Genomic DNA, 19,430 nt, shown 5'->3' on the forward strand with positions numbered 1-19,430 from the left:
ATTGCCAGGGCTCCTGCCCCACAGGAGGCACCTGCTGATGTCCTGAGCCCCGGCAGGCATGCCCTGCAGGGCTGAAGCCCTGGGACCCCATCCCTGCTGGGCAGAGAAGACCCTAGCCCCACCACCCTGGTGCAGGCCAGAAGCGCTGAGTGCCCCCCCAGTCTGATAGGCTACAGAATCCAAAAAAGGCTGTGCCTTGTTTGCTGTCTGTCCCAAGCATTGCAACATCATCAGCAGTATCATGGAGACTCTGGCCTGCTCGTGGAATGTGCAATCACAAGCTGCTCTCTGCTCCAGTCATTGCCTTTCCTTTGTATAAAGGTAAAGGTGTTTGTCAATGAGCAATAAGGTAGTACAGGCAGACAGTGACTATTGCATTTTAGGTGTTCAAAACCCAGCAATATGGCAGTGTGATCTTTTACATTTTTCTGTGATGGAGTTGGAATTTAATTTAAAAACAAAACTATTTTTTAAGTCAACCCGTTTAGGTCTAAAATCTGACAATGTCCCGGTAACTGTAAAAACTGAATTTGAATGAACAATGTAATCTGTTGAACATCTATCCCACCCTTTTCAGTAGAATTATGTGCTGTTTGGATGATTCACTTGCATATATTCTAAAAATGACTGGTGTAGAATGTTTTCAATAAGGGCTTCTTCTACTATGTTTATATCCCGGAATAAGAAAAGAAAGAGATATTTAGGCATGCAGATAAAAACAAATACCGCTTTAACAAGCTACTTCTATTCTTGAGAGCTTGCTTAGACCATGACCCAACTAAACATTGATTTCAATGGAACTATATGCATGCTTAAAGTTAAGCACATACATAAGTAGTTTGCGGGATTGGGGACTTATTTTATACTACTCAATTTTAAGCACTGACAGTTTATAGTGGGAGAAATCTTTACTATGAAACAAATTTAATTATAAAAGGAAGAATTCCAGAGGAGACAGACAAGTAAAATATGATATGCAAACACCAGTAACTTCTATGTTATTTATTACAGGCCCCAGACATAGAGATGCATATTATATAATTATATATACAAATAACAAAATGTTGCATATCTCAGCACTCTATTGCAAACAAGATAAAAAAATACATGAGCCATCAATAAAATATTACCCAACCCAGGTGTATTGCTCTTATATGCACATAGTATAGATTAACACTTTATTGATGGCACGTGGTTCTCTCAAGTCTGGCAGGGGTCTGCCCTCACTTTAGAAAGTATTAGATTCATCTCTTTTTTCAGGATGGTGTCTGAATGGACGTCAGTCAAGGCGATAAAGGAAACCACTGAAAAATGTTTTTGGAATTTTTAATAGTGTTTTGACTCTTGTGATGTATAGTCTAAATTTTATTGAGTTAGGAAAGTGTAAGTAGCTGTTGTTTAATAGCTCAATCCATTGAAGCCAGTGGGGTAAGTTGAGGAACAGAGAGAGGCTAAGTATTGCCAAAAGTCACACCATGACTTAGTAGCAGAACTGGGAAAAGAATCCATGTCTCCCAACTCTGTCTTGTGTTCTTACCATTAGAGTCTGTTGCCCCCACTCATATCTGTTACATCTTCGTAACATCACAACATGCCCTAAGCATGACATTCTGGCAATCTAATGCATACCCTCACAGGACATATTGATTGTCAGAGGTACGGAGGGAGATATGTAAAGAAGTCAGGACAGTAGCTTATAAAAATGATTATTTACTCACTATGTAGTCTTCATGGTTGAATGTGTGTCTGAGTTGAAGATGCCGTATAAAATTCCTGCTAAAATAGCTTGGATCTCCACCAGGTATTAAACGACAAATTAGACAGTACTGTAAGCAGGGGAAAAACTATAACTATTGAGTTTTCATTACAAAGACATTGCAGAAGGAAATATCAGTGTTAAGGGGAGAGTGAAATATCTGGAACAGTAATAGCTAAATGGCATTCTCTGAGTGACATAAATATATTTACTGCCAGACGCAATACACCCGCAGTCCAGCAGTAAAATTAGGTTAATCCCAGTTGCGTGTTTTCTGTTCAGTAGATACCCATGGGGATGTCTGTCTGCCCTCATCTCATGCTTAACTCCTTCCCTGGTACTGGCTAACCCAAGACTGTTAAATGAAATGTTATTTGTTGTGCTCCCAACCTATGTGCCACATGATTTACTCTTCCACTGAAAATAATGGGGCTCCCACTTACATATGTGGTGGTTTACTGTACTACTTAAAACAAAAATGCCATCATTGTTTTGGAAGGAGATTTTAGTTCCTTCATAATTTTTGGTCCTCTGCAATATAGCTAACCATTGTAATTGTTACAACATTTAGTTCAAATAATATCATAAAAATATTAGTACACACTTAAAACAGCATTTGAATAACATGCTTATAGCAAAGTGTAAAAGGCTAACTTATTGATTAATACTTTTAGAGCTAAATCCTGCTCTGTGCTCTTCTGGTATGAAAGAGGAGGTAGAAACAGCAGACTAGAATCTCTCCATGAACCTCAACTGAGCACGCTCAGAAACAGATATCTAATGTGCCAACCCACACAATACATCCCATGGAGGGTGGATGGTCTAGTTATTACTTAGTCCTGCCTTGAGTGCAGGGGACTGGACTAGATGACATACTGAGGTCCCTTCCAGTCCTATCCTTCTAGGGTTTCAAGATTAAGGGGAGAGGCCAGTCTTCTAGCTGCAACCATTGCCCTATGGAGTATTTCCCCAACCTGCCCTGGAGAACTCTTTGCTATGTGGCAGGATTCTGGTAGCAAATTATGCAGTAAACAGTGTCTATCCGCTTGCTGTACCAGATAGTCACATTTATAGATCATGTTGCTATGACATCAGTGTGACAGAGAAATTTCTTGACTCTTTTTGGGGTTTGTTCTATAATCTAAACATTATTTAAATTAAACTATAGTTTGTATATTTGTGTGAGGTTTTCAAGGAAGATGTTAGACTATTTTAATGAAATGCTGTGTAATGTATATTATTTACTGGTCTATAAGGGATAAACTTGTTTAATTGTGGAGTGAGATCTTTTAACACATGAGGGTTAACTAAGTTTTAAGGGCCTTATTCTGCCCCATAACTACACACAGCTACTGTTTATGCATTTGCTCTAAGTACTATAAATAAACATATTTATGCTAAAAAATATAACATTTTTGTTTGGCGATTACCAGGTTGGCTTCTATATGTGCTGAACAATCAGTGGACTTGAACAAATAAATGCTGAACCTAATTTAAAACCACACAACTAAAATTTGGCAAAATATGGTCTGCTAGGGTAGTAACTCTTAATGGTGAACCCAATCTTTAACTGTAACCTTAATTATTCTTCCCTTAATTTGTACTCTCAGTACTACAGACACCAGGGGTGGGTAAATTATGGCCCAGGGGCCGCATCCGGCCCTTTAGACGTTTTAATCTGGCCCTTGAGCTCCCAACGGGGAGCGGGGTCCGGGGCTTGCCCTGCTCCGCATGCGCCGGGGCTCCGCGCAGCTCCCGGAAGCAGTGGCATGTCCCCACTCCGGCTTCTACACGTAGGGGCAGCCTGAGGGCTCCGCACGCTGCCCCTGCCCCAAGCACTGCCCCTGCAGCTCCCATTGGCCGGGAACCATGAGCATTCATGGCCGGTCATACAATTTTCAAACCTAGATGTGGCCCTCGGGCCAAAAAGTTTGCCCACCCCGATGTACACAGACCTACTAAAATGTTAAGATCAATATGATAGTAGATAAGCAGATTGAGAACTAACCTGCACCATAAGGGAGAAGAGAATGTTGTCCTTTGTTTTGTTAGTGATGAGGGATGGTTGTGTCATATATCAGTAATTCAATTTGTTAACTTTTTGACTTGGCATCCCTCAGGATCAGGTCTTAAGCAAATTCAACTCCCAGTGAAGTCAATGAGAGTCGTGCACAGAACTTGTCAAGATCAGGCCTATATAGAGGTCTTGATCCTGTAATTTGATCCCCACAGTCAGACCCTTATGCCTCATGGAGCCCTAGGCTTGGGGCCATGCTATGTGTTTTTGTTTGTACAACTGGAATAATTTGTCCTTGTCCTGTGAGTCCTTTGTAGCTCTTATGAATCATTGGAGTAGTTCTCAAATAATGATCCATAGATCGTTTTGTGCTAGGCAAGAGGACTATCAAGATAGACAGAAAATACTGCACAGAAAGTGAAGTCTGGGATGTTAGGCGCGGCTGTTGGGTCCATGGAGAGAAATGGTGAATACAGAATTTTAAAAGTGGAAGAATCACTGAATCTTGTAAAAATGTTGGTGGCGTGGCATTTTGAAAATGCATGCCATTAGTCCAAAGGGCTAACTATAAACTATCCTTTGGAGCCATCATGACATATTGGGTGTATTTCTAGCGTAGAACTTTTGATACCATTTTCTAGCACCCGTGCTAGCTGGGGTGGAATCACTGGTACAGATTGGGTGCAGGCAACTTATTTTTTTAATTACTGTGTCATCCAAGCCAAGTTTGTAATTAACGCTTTTTTTTGCCTGTTGTCATGTCTACTAGTATCTACAGCCAAACAGAATCAATCAATCAATTTAATATGTAAGTTCAATAAAGTACACATTTGCACATATAACTGACTGCAAGATAGTTACCACTGCTCTCCTTTCTGTTCTATGATAAGTGAGACAATGGTCCATTAGATCATCTTCATGCAACTCACACTGGCAAAACGGACAGGCATATCTGGGAATTACAAAGATGGTATGATTATGAATGACTTTCTTTGTTTATAAAAAAACACGGGTAGATTTTGTTTTCCAAAAAGTAATGAGGATTTTAATTACCCTAAATATTTAAAAATGTTGATTCTTAGCTTTATGCTATACGATGGTTGAAATTTTTCAAAGAAAGAATGTGATTTTAAAAAAAGGCCTTTTTTCAAAAATAAAAATGTTAACGAAAAAGCTGTTGACTTGATTTTTTTTATTTTTGCAAAGTGTCACATTTCATATTTGTTTTTTATTGAAAACATTCTCAAAATCATTACTGGTTTCAATATACAAAAAAACTGATGACCATTTTGATAAAAAAGTGACAAATTGTGAAAAAACTGAAAATGGCTACATGTCAAACCCTGTGAAATGGAAACAACTTCCAAATTTTGACCTTTTTCTTTTTTTAATTGACTAGCTGTACTTCGTACTATTTTATCCCAACACCAATACATAGTAAACTCAACAGCACAGTGGTCACATTATGATCATCAAAGGGCTGTACCTTGTTACTGTGTCTCCGAGCTCTTGTAGAGGTCCATATTTTTCTACATATTGCTCACAAGTCCTTAAATGAACTCTCATTTCACTCAGACATACCTAGGCAATGTTAAAAAGCAACCTGTTATTCTTTAGCCCAACAGACATGTCATATACCCGGTGGTCTTGTTCACTTGGCATAGCTTATTATCTTTGCCATTCTGAGGCCAGGTTTACATTATCTGCACTACAGCAGCATAGCTATGATGCTGTAGCTATCCTGCTATAACCCTGTAGTGTAGATGCAGACTACAGCGATGGAAGGGTTTTTTCTCTTCCCTTGGATTTTTCACCCCACTGAGTACCATAGCTGTATCAACCTATTGTAAACCAAGCCTGAAAACTTAGAGGCCAGTTTGCTTAAGAGCTATTTTCATTAGACTGGTAGAACTTTAATTAAGGATACATCATAATTTATATTATTAGCCCAACTTCTCAGGAGTTACAAGATCTTACTGACTGAGCACATTATTTTAATACATTACCTAACCAAAAAGTGCACGTTTTGAGTGTAAAATTAATTAGAACTAGATATCTAGCAGTTTGAGGCTTTTGTCCTGGTTTTCAGACTAACACTTTAGATCGTGAAATGAACTGTTGGAGATAGTGGGCCCTACCCACCGGGTCTTATGCAGGTAAAAAGACCTATTTGATCACATTCTGCTCTGTTACACTGGTGCAAATCTTGACTGACTCCACTAAAATCAACTATACTTTTACTAGACTGAGGACCAAATCCTAGTCCTGATGAAGTCAGTAGCAATACTCTCATTGGCTTCATTGGGGCTGGGATTTGGGTCTTACACTGATGTAACTGAGATCTGGCCCATTCACTTTACTTCAGGACCGTGTTACAGTAAATCTTGTGAACCGGGCCCTTTAAGTATTTTCTACAAAGAAAAACAACAAGAGCCTTGTACTCCTTGACATATCAATTATATTTTTGTTGCCTCTAATATGTCTCAAATAAAAAAAAATACAAAAATGCACATGTAGTAATATTAAGGCACTGTCTTAAACTATCCATTACCAGTGAAATAGTTTTCTGAAATACAAAACACAAGGCAAAAATAAAAATTAAAAATCACACTATTATAATATAACATTCCTGATATGTTTCTCATGCTGTTTGTAATCTGTCTAACTAATCAGATAACAACAGCCCTTCCTAAATTCATCCCTTCATTTTGGCATTCCGCTGCAATATGTTCAGCTTACAGCTGATATAGAAGAATTAGGTTTTATTTTGCAGCTGACAAGACAAAAGGAAGTAAGACACTGAGAAAGAAGAACGAGGAAGGAGATGCTGTTCTGGCCTATACTTAAAATCAAAACAGGGTGGGGTATTCATTATGCAGAATGAGAAGGGGACAAGTAAGCAGTGAAAAGTTGTGAACAAAGTGAAAAAATGTTTTGGTTTTGTATAAACTTTCAAATTAATGTATATGAGTAAAGTACCAATCAACTGTCTTCCTTGTCCAGACCTGCTAATTCACTCTCTTGCTCTGCCCTGCAAAGTTAGAAATGATGGGTCTAATTCTCTACAGCTTTGCAATTTGTTTAGTGATTTACACATGTGGACAATGGTAGCATTTTACAAGCAAATTTGCACAGGGGTAAATGATAACACAAATGCCTTGCCTAAATTAAGAAAAAAAGGTGGGGTTTTTTGTTTTTGTTTTTTCAGTTGTTAGCTCAATTGAGGTAGTTTAACTTGATGGGAAAACACCAGTAACTCTAATAACTAAAGATGCAATTTAACCACCTTTAGTTTGATTCTAGCAGGTTGTTATAGCGCAGGGGTCTCAAACTCAGATGACCTCGAGGGCTGCATGAGGACTAGTGCATTGGCCCGAGGGCCGCATCACTGACACCCCCCCTCGTTGCCCCCGGCCCCGCCTCCACTCCACCTCTTCCATGAGGCCCCGCCCCGCCCCGCCTCACCTCTTCTCGCCCCTTCCCTGCCCCCATTCCAACCCCTTCCCCGAAGTCCTCACCCCAGGGGGTGTAGGAGGGGGCTCAGGGCAGGGAGTTGAGGTGCAGGAGGTGTGCAGGGTACGGCAGGGAATTGGGGTGTGGGGTGCAGGAGGGGTGAGGGGTGCAGCGGGGGCTCAGGGCAGGGAGTGCAGGAGGGGTGAGGGGTGCAACGGGGGCTCAGGGCAGGGAGTGCAAGAGGTGTGCAGGGTGTGGCAGGGGGTTGGAGTGCAGGAGGGGTGAGGGGTGCAGGGTGTGGCAGGGGGGTCAGGGGAGGGAGTTGGGGTGCAAGAGGGGTGTGGGATGTGGCAGGGGGCTCCGGGCAGGGGGTTGGGGTGCAGAAGGGGTGCGGGGTACGGGCTCCAGCCCGGCGCCGCTTACCTAGAGCGTGGTGGCAGCGCCGCGCCCCACGGCCAGGGCAGGCTCCCTGCCTGTCTGCCCTGTCCCTGCTCCGCTCCAGGAAGCAGCCAGAGTCCCTGGGGGGGAGAAATGGCTCCATGTGCTGCTCTTGCTGCTCCTCCAGGTACCTCCCCCAAAGCTCCCATTGGCCGCAGTTCCCAGTTCCCGGCCAATGGGAGCTGCAAGAGCACAGAGCCCTCTACTTGCCTCCCACCCCCCTGCTCAGGGCTGCAGGGACATACAGTAGTTCAGCTGCTTCAGGGAGCAGCGCGGGGCTTGCGGCAACACGGGGTAGGCGGGGGGGGGAGCGCGGGGAGCTTGGCGGGCCACACGAAAGAACCCCACGGGCCGCGTGTTTGAGACTGTCGGAGAAAAACAGAGTTCTCACTCTTTTGTTTGGGTACAGCAAGTCAGATGCTTTATTAACTCTCACAATTGTGCAGAGGGAGAGAGCTAAGCAGGTCTCTCTCTCAGGTAACCAATTACAGCAAGCATTTATACCTTTCATTACAGATAATAACGAGGACAGCTGCATTTTGTTTATACATAGGCCATCTTGATATCTTATTTTTCTCACTTGTTTTGACTCTAGCCTACATACAATATTTTCTATACCTTATCTACACAAGGTCGCAACAACTTCTCACACAGTTCTTTCCCACCCGCCTCACACAATCCTCGCTTCTACAAATCTCGCGTTATTAGGGTTACAGTTAGCCTGACTCTTGCTAACGAACTGTCATGCATTGCAGTTCCTTTCTGTCAGTTCTTTTTCTGCTTCCACAACCCCCCCTTTTGTACTTCTAGTACAACAAACATTCTTAAATCTCTATTTGCATCAAGTCCTGGACTTCAGATTCTACATCAGATGCTTCAATCTTAGGGGTTCTGATTGGATGTAATGACAATGCATGATTAGCATGAACATGAAAGGTATTACTATTATTACGTCCTTTACAACAACAATAACATAATCCTAAACTAACTAATAGCAACACAAGCAATAACATTCCCATAGCAATAATATGATGGGGTTGTTGTACAGTCTTAGTCATAAAACACAATACATCATACTTAGTACATAAAGTGGATACTCTATAAGCAGTATGAAAGGCATACTTTTCAACTTGATATATATTTTGGAGCATGTGAATTTGCCCTTGTACTTCAGAGATTTTCTGAATCTCTGGTAACAGTGAAAACAAATTCTGAAATCTATCAGGTACTAAACTAGTCCAATTAGAGGGTATCTGGAACCTAAGGGCTACTTGGAAAACTCTATCTGCAGGCCAGTAAATAATATGATTGCCTGCAGTGGTAGTGAGATTAAAATGCATGACTTGTAATGTGGTGTCATTAACATACACACCGCTATCATTAGCTTGAAAAAGTAAGTGTCCTGTCAGGGTAGTTCCTTGTCCCCTACCCTCCCAGCAAACGTAGTCATAAACAGTGACAACGTCTCCTGGCTTCAGTTTACGTATACACTGAAGCTGTGGGGGTTCTAATGGCCAAAATGTCCATTGACTTCCTAACCCCATCCAAATGTCTGGTGTAATCCTAGGAGCACTGACTAAAAATCGATTGGGCATACCAGGTGGTCTAATTTCCCAGATGTCTCGGTGAATTACCCAATCCCACATGCATCCTCCCCATGGACCTGGCAGGATATGGTATATGGGAGCCCATACCCCCTGAACCGGTCCATATGCTTGGAAGGAGCATTGAGAACGTCCGCACTTCCACCCAGAAAGTTTCCAAGTATGTCTCCATGGCCACAGATCAGATGGTACTCCTGATGTGTCTGTAAGGGCAGTGGGCCAAGCCTGATGTTCTAGATCATTCCGAATGGCCATCAGCTGGTCATTCAGGAAATCCTGAATCTCTGAACATGCTAGATCCCACTGCAATGCCTTCCCAGCCTCAGTGATATTCAATACCATCTCTGTCAGCAACTTCTGGGTCATAGAACTAAGGGCGGAGATAACATGTAACTCACCAACTCCAGCCTGTACCTGGGTTAGTTGTGCTCCAGAAACAAGGCCAATGGCCTTCTCTAGTTGGCCCAATTTCTCATCATGTTCTTGGTTCTTAAAAATATTCCAAACTGCAGCTGCACTATTGGCCCCATCCCACAGGGATCCGGTCAAGTCTCTCTTCTTTCTAGAAGAAATAACCCAAGCCCTCTGTTGTGCTAATCTAATGGCAGCCCCCTGTGAACAATTTGGGTATGTAGAGGTAATCTGGAAACTGGATAAGGGCAATGAAAATTTAACAGTCCCTAATGTAGTGTTAATCACAGTCCACCGATATCCTACTACATCTCTCTTTGGTGTAGTACTATACCACATCTGTTGGTTGAACACCTTTATGTACTTCCAGGAGGCATTAATATTAATGGCATAAGAGGGGGTGTATTGCAATAAGGTACAAGTCACATTATTAGTCACTGGAATAATTTCTATGCAGGTAAAATTTCCAGTGGCAGAACAAACTCTGGGTATTTGTCTGATTATTCACTAATTGGGTGACCAAATAACAATAAGGGCCTCTCTCATTTAACACAGTACAAGTTCCAGGAACAACCATCATATCTACTTCACTATAGAACCCATCAATTGCAATTATTAATTCTTGGGGTTCGCTGGTAGTGATATCATGTATTTCTATCTCTACTGATCCATTTGTTTTCCATTCAATTGTTTGCTCATATACATTATCCTAAACTTTAAAGAATAATTTCTCTGAACAAAATTTCAGTAAATCACTAAGATGTGAAAGCCTTGGCCAATGGGTTTCATTGGAATATACAGTACTGTTTGTATCTGGATAAGTCACAGTGGTGGTGGCAGGGGTCAAGGGACTAGTGGGTGTAGTCTTAGTGGTGGCAAGGCGTTTTTGATATTCATCTTCTGAAAGCCAATTAGGAAAGGCAGTGCATCCTGAAGGTACCTGTCCATAAGCACAAAGTCCTGCCCCTGGAAAAAATCCACCCCACCACTGGACCCCGCATTCCCAAGAACGATCCCCACAATTCCCTCCTTGCCAATAAACAATGCTCCGTCTCTTCCACCAGGGCCAGTTCTTAATGTCTCTTGTAGTCAGGAATCCCTGGACTTTGGTGGTTTCAGCAGAGCGAGTGTTTCTTCTTTTCTTCTTCAAAAGCAGTTGTGATTCAACATAGTACAGGGGAGAGGTTACTAGCACTTCACCCTGTACTGGTGTGATTCCTTTAAAAAAATTCAAAGGCATTGTAGATCTGTCTGTGGACAAGGGAGAGGTTACTAGCACTTCACCTTGTCCTCCTTCCCTGCTGTCCAGAAGGCACAGCAGAGCTAGCAGGAGAAATAGGCTGATCAGCAGCTGGAGAATCCTCTCCAGGTGGAGGGGTCTTTTTGCAGTGAGAAGCATGGGTCCAGATAGGCAGTCCTTGGCACTTCACAGCGGTGTTGGTGGTTAACAGGACTTGGAAAGGGCCTTTCCAGCGTGGAGCCAGGGCAGTCTTTCGCTGATGGACCTTTATGTAGACCCAGTCTCCTGGTTCCAGTGAGTGGCATGGTTGCACAGGATCCTTGGGTAGTGCTTCTTTCACCTGTGTATAAAAAGACTTAACACATTTCATTAGTGCCTGACAATACTTAAGCATTGTGTCATCCATTAAATGAATGTCCATCTGAGCTAGGGTCAGTGGGGGCGCAGTTAGTAGTCGCATCGGGCGCCCTGTCAAAATCTCATGAGGGCTGAGTCCAGTCTTTCGATTGGGAGTGGCTCTCATACTCATTAGTGCCAGAGGAAGGGCATCTGGCCACTTTAAGTTTGTTTCAGCACAAATCTTGGCCAGTTTATTTTTCAGAATTCCATTCTGGCGTTCCACTGCCCCGGCAGACTGCTAACGAACTGTCATGCATTGCAGTTCCTTTCTGTCAGTTCTTTTTCTGCTTCCACAAGACCCCTGTTATAGCGTAAGGTCTTGCAGCTGAGCTAACTCAATTTAAAAAAGCACTTTTTCTCTAGTCTAAACAAGGCCACAGTCTAAGGTAAACCCTGGCAAATCTGGACCTGGGATAAGTAGGTCCAATTGGTCTGACTGAGTTTATTTTAGAGTTTGTTTATATGAGGAAATTGACTGGCATCGCTACAGCAAAATATTCTGCTTGCCCTGAGGCCAGGTCTATGCTAAAAAATTAGGTCAACCCAGCTACATCGTTCAGGGGTGTGAAAATCCACACCCCAGAGTGACGTAGTTCAAGGGACCTGAGCCCCAGTGTTCACAGCACTAGGTCAATGGCAAAACATTTCCATTGACGTAGCTACCGTCTCAACGACTGCGCTGGGAGAACCCCTCTCATTGCTGCAGTGTATGGCTACTCTGAAGCACCAATTGCAGTGTGCTACTGTAGCAGTTTAACTGTAGACACAGCCTAGAAAAGAGGCCTTAATCTTATCACTTCTTGTGCACAGAATATCTTTAGAGTTAATCAGTAATGAATGTTAGGCTTGCAAACCTGTGTGTCACACTCTGTGCAGTTTTGGTATACACTTTTCATCTTCTTGGCAATATCAGTAGCTGGAATTCCTTCCGAAGGAAGATAAGCCCAGCAATAAGGAGATGTCCATGTATTATTCCTTAAACTTGTAACAATACAGGAGTGACAGAATCTGCATAAAGAAATTAAAACAAATAGAACACTTTCCATTAAAGTAGTGCAAATAAATCATAATTATGGTAACATTCCAGTTGGGTATGTGTATATATGTCATCACTAATATAATATGGCATGATGATCAGTTTCTATTGCAGTTCTAGTCAGTTAATAGGTGTGTTTGCTCGCAGCATCCTACTCTACAGCTTTGTTGATAAAGTAATGTACAGGTCATTGGAGTTTCTACAATAGGAAAATTTTTATCCATAATGTTCCATTAGTACAGCAACACTGATGGTAGCAAGGGTGACTCCTGTAAGTGCAGGCAGTAAAAATGCCACATTTTAGCATGTTGCCCCTTGACCTGATCAGCCCATGTCCCACATATTAATGCTGCCCCTGGCAGGAATAATTGCCTGGGGGTTGGTAGAATGTCAGGGCCCTGGTCTGACTATAAACCCACAATAACCCTGCTTTTGCAGCATCACTGTGCACTTGTGTGTTCACTAAGAGTATTTAAGAGCTGTATATTGGCTTCAGAACAATAAGCTGTAGGTTTGTTTGGCAGATTTCTCCTGCACTTGATATTGTGAATAGAAGTAAATTATGGCAGAAGCTGTAATACCTTTGAAGCAATGAGAGTAGGGGAGGTTTATTCAGACAGCAGAATCTAGGCTAAAATAAGAATAGTTAAGGGTTCAGGATAACAAGGGGTTAACTTGTCTGCAACCCTTTTTAACATCTATGTAAATTACTTAAAAACCTGGACAGGAAGATAATGCTTAGGTTACTTTATGTAAATGAAGTGGCTATAAGGTCACAAATGCACAATGAACTATGGAGGCAATTAGATGCTTTTGAATTTCAATGTGATAAATCATAGTACATCTAAGAGTATGGTATTCAGTAGAAAGAGAACAAATGCAAGAGGGATATGGGGTGGATTGGGGTGTGAGGAAGGTTTGAGGGCTAATGTGAATTTTGGGAGGATGGGCCTAAGTCCACCTAGACAAGAGGCCCACCTCCTAAATTGTGGGAGGGGCCACAGAGCCCAGAAAACAAGATTCCACGAGACAACAAATGATAAAACACAAATAGGAGTGGGGGTCAAAAGTTCAAAACAAGGGTACCAGATGGGGACAATAAGCAGAGAACCCTAGACAGCATCCACTGCTTCATAAAGGAGTCCAAGGAGTCAGTGGATGCTGCCCAGAGACACTCTGCTGAGAGCAGTGAAATGACAAGGGAATGGAAGTAGGCCCTACAGTTGCAAAGAACCTCTCGGTTGAGTGTCCTCCTCCTTGACAGGTATGGCCATCATGGTCAGTGCTAGGAGGAGGTTGACTAGGAAGTCATATGACTTCTTGGGGTCACAGATAGGGAGTGCATAGCAGAATAGATGTGGAGTAAAGTGCAAACAGAAACTCAGCAGGAGGTTCTGAAGGAGCCAAAAGAGGGGCTGCAATCTCGCACATTGAAGGTGGACATGCAGCAACGATTTCATCTCATCACAGACGGGACAGGCGTCAGGGGCATTAGTTACCATTATCCCTGGCGGACCTAGGTGGAGTAAAGTTTGGCTCACTGGGTTCCTCATCCTTGCAAGGTGATAGAACACACATCACTGTAGAACATAAGGCTACGGATATGCCCTGTTTGGAGCAGGAGTATGTAGTTATGATCTCTGGCTAGTTTTGCAGGCAGAGCAGCTGGATATGGTCCAGCAGCCGTCCTTCAACAAAAAAAGACTTCAAAGAGAAACTGCAGAGCTTCAATTCATTTGCAAATCTGTTATTGAATGTACAGAGAGATTGACGTGTCCTCTAATCAATCTAATTAGCAATCTAATCAATGGGTCTGCAGTATGTAAATTAACCATGTGAAAACTGGCTGAGAATAATGAGTTTTTCATAATTGTCCTTTACTCAAACCATACATTTAAAAAGGTCTAAGGACCTAGCTGCACTAAACCCCCCTCACCACATTTGACTAAGAATGCAGGAAAATTGTATTATATTTTTTTCTTTCTTGCCAGGTGCAGTAGCACTGATCCTGAGGATTTGGACCTAGAGCTCCAAATGTTGCTAACAGTGCTGGAGCTCAGCTGGTGTTAGCAACACTGGGAAATCTTTGGAAAATGTCCAAAATGTAGACATCCCCACCTAGGCTAAAACAATTCTGTAACACAGTTATAGTGGTTCTGAATCTTCACTCCCTTGCCCCTTGTATAGTAATTTACACCTGTGCAAAGTAATACTACCAAATCAGACTTCTCAGACTGATGGTTGCACTTTGCAGAGTAGGTGCAAAATGCCAACAACTACACAAAGCACAAGGGAGTGGTACATCAGGCCTAACATGTTTTCTATCCAAGAATAAACCATGTTCTAACATGATTTGACCTCAGCCATGTTTCACAGCCAGGTTTTAATCTGGATTATTTTTGTATGTTAGACAGGGTTTAAAAGGTGTTTCTGTTTCTCTAACAAACGGAATAGTCTTCTATAAACATCCATGATCATGGTTCAGGTGAGTTGTCAGGGCCCCTCCCCTATTAACGTCACATGGCATAAAACCGGATTGCTCTTTGTCCACCCTACCTATCAAATCGCCATTGGGGAAGGGTGATATAGCATATCAGGACAGATAGAAACACAAGAATTTATTGTATACAGATAATATTCTGTTACTGGGCAGACTTCTTCCCTCTACTGACTAACCAGGAAACAATTTGGATACATTTCAGGCTATAACAAACTACTCTATAGCTGAAGTCCTACCATTAAAACAGTTGGTGAGTTTTATTTGCTCAATACAAATGTAAATACATAAACACACCTCTACCCCTATATAACGCTGTCCTCGGGAGCCAAAAAATCTTACCGCATTATAGGTGAAACCGCATTATATCGAACTTGCTTTGATTCGCCGGAGTGCGCAGCCCCACCCCCCCGGAGCACTGCTTTACCGCGTTATATCCGAATTTGTGCTATATCGGGTCGCGTTATATCGAGGTAGAGGTGTACCACAAAACAGCCAGGATGGGGGTAGAAGAAATAAGCTCTGAGCTTCTCAGGATGTTGTCCTTGAATCTTGTTGAGGGCCCTATTCCTCTGCTCTCCAAATACAGCTTCTGGATGATTGACTGATTGAAATCTTGTGCAAGAACTTGTCTCTCAGGGGCACATGGGGAGGAATTGTAGGAAGGTATTGGGAGGACAGTGGCATAAAATGAGTAGACTTAGCCTGCGTAGTGTGATGAGTTGTGCTAACTTGAGCTTTAGCCTGTACCTTCTACTAGGCCAGCCAACTTGAGTTAAAAGCAGCACCAGGTTGAAATTAAGGGGTTTTCTTTTTGGTCGGGACTTGATTTAGGGGCAGGACTTGAGTCCTAACTTGAGTTATCTTTGCAATGAAGACAAGACCTAAAAATACTCATCTGAAGTCTAAAGAGATTGGGCCAAACAGATCTGTGATGTAACTCTACTGAAGTTAATAGAGTTACCCATGGTTACTTACGCTCTCTCTCCACCTTTTTCCCCCCCAAGGACTGATGAGGTTTTGGTTTTTTTAGGGTTGTCGATTAATCGCAGTTAACTCACGCGATTAACTCAAAAAAAAATTAATCGCAATTAAAAAAATTTATTGTGATTAATCGCACTGTTAAACAATAGAATACCAATTGAAATTTATTAAATATTTTTGGATGTTTTCTACATTTTCAAATACATTGATTTCTGTTACAACACAGAACACAAAGTGTACAGTGCTCACTTTATATTATTTTTATTACAAATATTTGCACTGTAAAAAAATGATAAACAAGAAATAGTATTTTTCAATTCACCTCATACAAGTACTGTAGTACAATCTCTTTATTGTGAAAGTGTAACTTACAAATGTTGATTTTTTTGTTTGTTACGTAACTGCATTCAAAAACAAAATGTAAAATTTGAGACTACAAGTCCACTCGGTCCTAGTTCTTGTCCAGCCAATCGCTACGATAAACAAGTTTGTTTACATTTATGGGAGATACTGCTGCCTGCTTCTTATTTATAATGTCACCAGAAAGTGAGAACAGGCGTTTGCATGGCACTTTTGTAGCCGGCATTGCAAGGTATTTACGTGCCAGATATGCTAAACAGTCGTATGCCCCTTCATGCTTCGGCCACCATTCCAGAGGACATGCTTCCATGCAGATGATGCTCATTTAAAAAATAATTAAATAAATTTGTGACTGAGCTCCTTGGGGGAGAATTGTATGTCCCCTGCTCTGTTTTACCCGCACTCTGCCATATATTTTATGTTATAACAGACTGGGATGATGAACCAGCACATGTTCGTTTTAAGAACACTTCACAGCAGATTTGACAAAACGCAAAGAAGGTACCAATGTGAGATTTCTAAAAACAGCTACAGCACTCAACCCAAGGTTTAAGAATCTGACGTGCTCTCCAAAATCTGAGATGGACGAGGTGTGAAGAATGCTTTCAGAAGTCTTAAAAGAGCAACACTCCGACGTGGAAACTACAGAACCTGAACCACCACACACACAAAAAAAATCAACCTTCTGCTGGTGGCATCTGACTCAGATGATGAAAATGAACATGCGTCAGTCCGCTCTGCTTTAAATAATTATCGAGCAGAACCCATCATCAGCATGGACGCATGTCCTCTGGAATGGTGATTGAAGCATGAAGGGACATATTGGCACATCTGGCACGTAAATATCTTGCGACACGGGCTACAACAGTGCCACGCAAATGCCTATTCTCACTTTCAGGTGACATTGTAAACAAGTGGGCAGCATTATCCGCTGCAAATTGTAACCAAACTTGTTTTGTCTGAGCTATTGGCTGAAGTAGGACTGAGTGGACTTGTAGACGCTAAAGTTTTGTAATAAAAATAATATAAAGTGAGCACTGTACACTTTGTATTCTGTGTTGTACCTGAAATCAATATTTGAAAATGTAGAAAACATCCAAAAATATTTAAATAAATGATATTCCATTGTTTAACAGCACGATTAACGGCTTGACAGCCCTTGTTTTTTTGTTTTTTTTAATAGTGGTTCTGTTTAGTTTAGGGTTTTTTTTTTGAAGGGGAGAAAGCTGGGGGATAAATGGACTGAAGTGTTATTTTTTTAAACTACTTCACCCAGTTATATTTTTATTTAGCAGGCTGGCCCCTAAACTGGGGTTGCCAACTTTCTAATCTCATAAAACCAAACACCCTTACCCTACCCTTCCCTGAGCACTGCTCCCGCTCACTCCAGCCCCCCTCCCTCCGTCGTTCGCTCTCCCTCACTCACTTTCTTCGGGTTGGGGCAGGGGATTGGGGTGCGGGAGGGGGTGAGGGCTTTGGCTGGGGGGTGCAGGCTCTGGGGTGAGGCCAGAAATGAGGGGGTGAGAGCTCCAGGAAGGGGTGAGGGCTCTGGGGTGAGGCTGGGGATGAGGAGCTTGGGGGGCAGGAGGGGACTCCGGGCTGGGGCTGAAGGGTTCGGCGTGCGGGAGGGGGCTCAGGGCTGGGGTGTGGGAGGGGGCATGGGCTCCAGCTGGGGGGTGCAGGCTCTGGGATGGGGCCAGGGATGAGAGGTTTAGGGTGCAGGAGGGGGCTCAGCGCTGGGGCAGGGAGTTGGGGTGCAGGCTCTGGGAGGGAGTTTGGGTGCAGGAGAGGTCTCGGGGTGGGCAGGGGGTTGGGGTGTGGGAGGCAGTGCAGGCTCTGGCCAGGTGGCGCTTACCTTAGGAAGGCTCCCTGCCTGCCCAGGCTCTGCGCGGCTCCCTGAAGCGGTGGCATGTCCCAGTGGCTCCTAGGTGGAGGACCCACAGGCACCGTCCCCGCAGCTCCCATTGGCTGCAGTTCCCGGTCTAGAGCCTGCAGGGACATGCTACCGCTTCTGGGAGCCACACAGAACCAGGGCAGGCAGGGAGCCTGCCTTAGCCCTGCTGTGCCGCCGACTGGACTTTTAATGGCCCAGTCAGCAGTGCTGACTGGAGCCTCCAGGGTTCCTTTTCGACTGGGCGTTCTGCTCCAAAACTGGACACCTCGCAACCAGGGCCGGCTCCAGGCACCAGCCTGGCAAGCAGGTGCTTGGGGCGGCCGCTCCGGAGAGGGGCGGCACGTCCAGCTATTCGGCGGCAATTCGGCGGACGGTCCCTCACTCCCGCTCGGAGCGAAGGACCTCCCACCGAATTGTCGCCGCAGATCACGATCGCGGCTTTTTTTTTTTTTTTTTTTTTGGCTGCTTGGGGAGGCCAATACCCTGGAGCCGGCCCTGCTGGCAACACTACCCTAAGCGTTACTATAAAAAACTTGATTAATAATAATGAATAACTGCAAATGTAATTTAAAAGTGACAACTACAAATATTATAGCAAACATATAGTAAGTAGTTATTTATATATACACAAACAATGCACTCAACATAAAACAATGAGGAGCAGTTACACAAAACCAAATTAAATGTTACAAGTGGCCAATCACTAGGGCCATAAAAATCAGACCAATCCCCACCCTCTTCCAATTATCTCCAGACCCATCTAAAAGAAGTATGCTGCCTTCTTGAACAGCCCATTTACTTCAAAAGGACTACTCCACTGCATAAGCATTTGCAGGATCAGGCAGCCCTTGATATCTTACTTTGAATTATACAGAGAATGGAGTCTTGTAAATGCCATATATGTCTTATCTGTAATTTTTACTAGTGTTTTCCTTTAAAGAGGAAATGTTTGGCCATAGGTTATGTTAGGTTTTTATTACTTGACTACTTCATTCATATTGTTTGTTTCTGAGCTCATTCATAGAGCTTTTTCTGGGTTTGTATTTCTTGCTCTGCTTTAAAAACTCACCCATGGCCAAATATTATATTGTTAGTCAAAAAATTTTGAGTCTTACCCTTCAGCCCTTCCTCTCTTGTGTTACTGGTCTTCTCTGGACCCGCCGGAATCTGCATGTGTGTCAAGGCATCTGGGAGTTTTGGGGACAGAATCATTGCTCATTCAAAGAATGTGACAACTCTACCTTCAGTTGAATAATTCTAGGTTTTCCTTTCCCAGAGCGTGCTCCATTTCAAAAGGGAGAGACAATCCTGGCTCAAGAGAGTGTGGGGACTTGAGTGAAA

General features: G+C 43.0%; 1 protein-coding gene across 1 annotated transcript; it reads right to left on the bottom strand.

Moving 5' to 3' along the window:
* Positions 1–582: 582 nt before the first annotated feature.
* On the bottom strand, positions 583–18,196 carry RNF125 (ring finger protein 125). The gene is made up of 6 exons (XM_065398311.1): positions 18,051–18,196; positions 12,173–12,326; positions 5,260–5,354; positions 4,635–4,725; positions 1,719–1,826; positions 583–675 (listed from the first exon to the last, which is right to left on the bottom strand). The coding sequence occupies exons 1-6, from the start codon at positions 18,194–18,196 to the stop codon at positions 583–585; spliced, it is 687 nt and encodes a 228-aa protein (XP_065254383.1).
* Positions 18,197–19,430: the final 1,234 nt, after the last annotated feature.

The sequence above is a fragment of the Emys orbicularis genome, chromosome 2 (assembly GCF_028017835.1).
Source record: "Emys orbicularis isolate rEmyOrb1 chromosome 2, rEmyOrb1.hap1, whole genome shotgun sequence".
Taxonomy (NCBI): Eukaryota; Metazoa; Chordata; order Testudines; family Emydidae; genus Emys; species Emys orbicularis.